The 4,008-nt window shown below is 36.6% G+C and overlaps 1 protein-coding gene across 1 annotated transcript in view; it reads right to left on the reverse strand.

Moving 5' to 3' along the window:
• Positions 1-377: 377 nt before the first annotated feature.
• LOC102587667 (uncharacterized) overlaps positions 378-4,008 on the reverse strand; it is a 21,361-nt gene continuing 17,730 nt past the window's right edge. Inside the window, exon 10 of the mRNA XM_006342201.2 lies at positions 378-744. Within this exon, the coding sequence (XP_006342263.1) occupies positions 610-744 (135 nt within the window). The 3' untranslated portion in view covers positions 378-609. The remainder of the gene's footprint in view (positions 745-4,008) is intronic.

The following is a 4,008-nucleotide window of genomic DNA, read 5'->3' on the forward strand; positions in this document are numbered from 1 at the left end:
TCTTAAAGATAGACACTGTCTTCTAGTGCATTCAAACCTCTGGACAGAGCTTCAGCAACCCAGATAAAAGTTGTATAAAGACTTAATGATGTTAAACAGAAACCGTGATATAAATTAGAACACAAATGTAAGTGCCAAGGTGCAATTTAAAGAATATTTGGAACAGATTCTAAGAGAGTTTGCAGTAGCTCCTCAATTCAGAGAGAAGGCAGTTTAAATGTGGAAATTTACACAAGGGATTTCCCAGATGAAAGCTAAAAAGCTTTTCAGAAGCCAAATGTATTTAACAATAATAAATACTTTGATAGTCCACTTTTTGATACAGTGACATCAAGCTATTATAAGCATAAAAGATGACCAAAGCATTACACTTCCAAAAATGGGAACTCTGGCAGAATTTCACATTTGAGATTATGATTATTGGACAGATGGTCGTACAAGTTCATGATGGCACAAACAGGCATTCATTGAACTCATGCAGAAGGGAAGAACCCCTTGAAGCATTGGGCACAAATGGTTGTTAGAGATTGGAAAAATAAAAATTAAAAAATCATGCAGTTACACCATGCGCGGTGCTCGCAGAAAAAAAAAAGGAATAGCCAACTTTTTTCATTCAATCTCTTTCTCAGGTCCAATATACATGGTACAACATGCTGAAATCAAGATAATTATACATCCAACTAATCTGCCAAAAGATGGAATGATTCTTGATGAGCCCATTCCAAGAAATTGTGATAGTGCAACCTGAAATAAAAAACAATATCAGTCAACACAACGCAAAGAGGCTGCAACATGATACAGTAGGATAACAGAAAGCAAAGCTCGACTTTGACACACAAATTCTAATGTATGGTATTAAACTAATTTTCCTACAGAAAGAATAAAAAAAAAATCACACCAGAACTTTCAACTTTATTGCATGGCAGGTCTCTGGCAGAGGAATATGAGTTTGCAATTGCAGTGAATCAAGTTCCATTCACAGGTCTCTGGTGATGTAGCACTACGCATAGTTGAATTGCAAAGAATTCCACACACAATCCAAGAATAAACCATTCAAATATTTATAACTGCTAGTTAGAGTTCTTTGAATTTGAATAAAGTGTTGCATTACGTGACTACATCATCTACAAGCTTATGCTTTTAGAGAAATGATAGTTTCATCAACTTAACTACATCTCTAATATTGCCTCAAGTGAGATTCGAGCCTTTACCTGCTTCCGCACTATATTGAATTATATGAACACATCATTTAAAATCTCAAACTTTTAGAGAGGAGATTCTTATTTACTTAAATTATGGTTTTTTTTTTTGGGAAATGGGTAACGTTGTATTCTTCAGAAATAAGGAGATGATGGGGACCTTCACAAGTAAAAAGAAAAGAAAAAAAGAAAAAAAAAGGTAATACTTACAAGGATCCTAAGAATTCTACAAACTGATCTGAATCCTCTATTCCTATCTCTTTACACCAAAAACAGAGAGATACGGTACAATTCCACTTAACCTTATGAATGGAATTGGATATATCGTCAGAATTTCTCCTTTTCCTTTCCTTCCAAACTGTCCACCATATGCAATGTGGGATTAAACTCCACCATGTCTTCTGTCTTTTGTTGCCTCGTCTCCTAATCATGCAGCTCAACAGTGTGTTCAGGCATAGTCCACTTAGTTTCTGATATGTTAAGAAACATGGCCCATATCTGTGTTGTGAAGCTGCAGTGTAAGAACAGATGGTTGTTGGTTTCTCCTGTCTTCCCACATAGTGAACACCAAGAAACTATGATCTTTCCTTTCTTCTTCAAGACGTCATTTGTCAAGCATGCCCTTCTAACAACCAACCATGTGAAACATTTGACTTTTGTGGTGCCTGAATTCCTCCATACCTTCCTTCACAAACTTTGGTTACTGATGTTGTGCTGGTTACTCTCCCACTTGTAGGCCCTGCCAACTGTGAAGATCCCATCCTCATAGTGTGACCATCTCACTGCATCAGAGTCACTGTTGGTGCCTGTAAAAAAAAACCCAACATCTTCTAGTAATTTGGCTATTCTCTCCACTTCCTAGTCATTCAGTAGTCTTCTTAAAGATAGGTCCATCTTTGTGTTGTCTAACATTCTTTGATCCTTGCCTCAGGATTGTTGCATAGTATGAACAGATCAGGAAAAGAGTCCTTCAAAGGAGTTTGTTTGATCCAGGTATGCCTCCAGAATCTAGTTCTCCTCCCATCTCCCACCTTAATGTGCACAGATTAGACTCTAGCTTAGACCACAGATTTCTAATAGTTCTCCATCATACCCCCACTCTTAAGTATCAGTGCTAGCATTGCTACACCAATTTTCATCCTCACCATATTTGCATTTGATCATGTCCTTCCACAGTGTTTTCCCCTCCTCATTGTATCTCCACAACCACTTCATCATAAACAATTGTTTGGCTTCCTCAGATCTCTGATGACCAGACCACCCCTATCTTTGCTATTCAAAACTACCTCCCATTTGACCAGATTATAGCCTTTAATCTCTTAGCAACCATGCCAAAGGAAATCTCTCCCGAGTCTGTCCAGTTTCTTCAACACCTTTGAAGGTAAAGGAAAGGGTGACATTACATAAGTTGGAAGAGAATCAAAGACTGAGTTGATTAGGATGTCTGTCCCCTAAGGATGTATATTGTGCCTTCCATCTGGCCAATCTCTTTCCTGTCTTCTCCACAATGTTGTCCCATATCTTCACATTTTTATGTTTGCTGCCCAAAGGCATACCTAGATAAACTGTGGGCATATTATCCACTTCGCAACCCAAGATTTCTGCTAGCCTCTGAATGTTAGCCACCTCCTTGATAGGGAACAAGTTGTTCTTCCCCAGTTAACTTTTAGCCTTGCAGCAGCTTCAAAAAACAAAAAAAAATATCTTGAATCTTATCTGCTCCTCCTGAGGCTCACAGGTGCATCATCTGTTGAATGAGTAGGCAGATTTAGTCATAATCTGCTCCACCATTGAGCTGACAGATTTGATTATAATATGCTCCACAAATAAAGCTGGCAGATTTGATTAGAATCTGCTCCTGTGAATATGGGATTAGAATATATTATTCTAGGAAAATAGTTTAGAGGAAATCCCTTGATTCAAGGATTTCATAAGAATTAGGGATTGATTAGTTTATTTGGTCTTTACTTGTTCTCTTATAAATACTGTAGAAACACTGTGAATAAAATATACTTTTCCAGTATCTAAACCTTCATGGTATCAGAGCGGGACTTTTTCCCCTAATATCATATGGGTAAAATAGCCTTTAACGGAGAGCATCTTTCTGAAACATCAACAGAAGACAAAAGTTCTTCTCTGGAAGCTCCTGCAGAAAATCTGATTACACAAGGAGGCAATGCTTCTCATATGCCCTTCCAGTTAACTTCTCATCGATTAAATGGGAAGAACTAGGGGTGTGCAAAAACCGATTTAACTTATAAACCGAACCGAAAAAAACACTATTGGTTTATTGATATTAGATTATTGGGCTAACGGTTTTTAAACGGTTTTGCAAAATTTTTTATTGGGTTATTGGTTCGGTTTCCGGTTTTATAATTTTTGTTAATGGTTTAAACCGATAACCCAATAAGACTATACTAAATTTACTAGTCTTATTGTTAATGGTTAAACGATTGTTACTTTCACACTTTTTGTTAATGGTTAAACGATTGTTACTTTCACACTTTTTCCTTTGAATGTGTCTAGTGTCTAAACTTGCAAGAAAAATGATTGTTACTTTTATGATTATTACTTTCATGCCAAATGCTGGAAAGATCATATGGTTTATTTGAAAATGTTGTTATTGTGTATATAATATATATGAGTATTTTCTTATTGGTTAAACCGAAAACCGAACCGTTAAGTACCATAAACCGATTAACCAAAAACCGATAAGAAATATGTTATTGGTTTGGTTATCAGTTTGATGTATTTACAAACCGAAAACCGATAAACCGAACCAATAACACATAAAACCGAACCGAACCGA

Source organism: Solanum tuberosum, unplaced genomic scaffold (assembly GCF_000226075.1).
Source record: "Solanum tuberosum cultivar DM 1-3 516 R44 unplaced genomic scaffold, SolTub_3.0 scf00033, whole genome shotgun sequence".
Classification (NCBI taxonomy): Eukaryota; Viridiplantae; Streptophyta; class Magnoliopsida; order Solanales; family Solanaceae; genus Solanum; species Solanum tuberosum.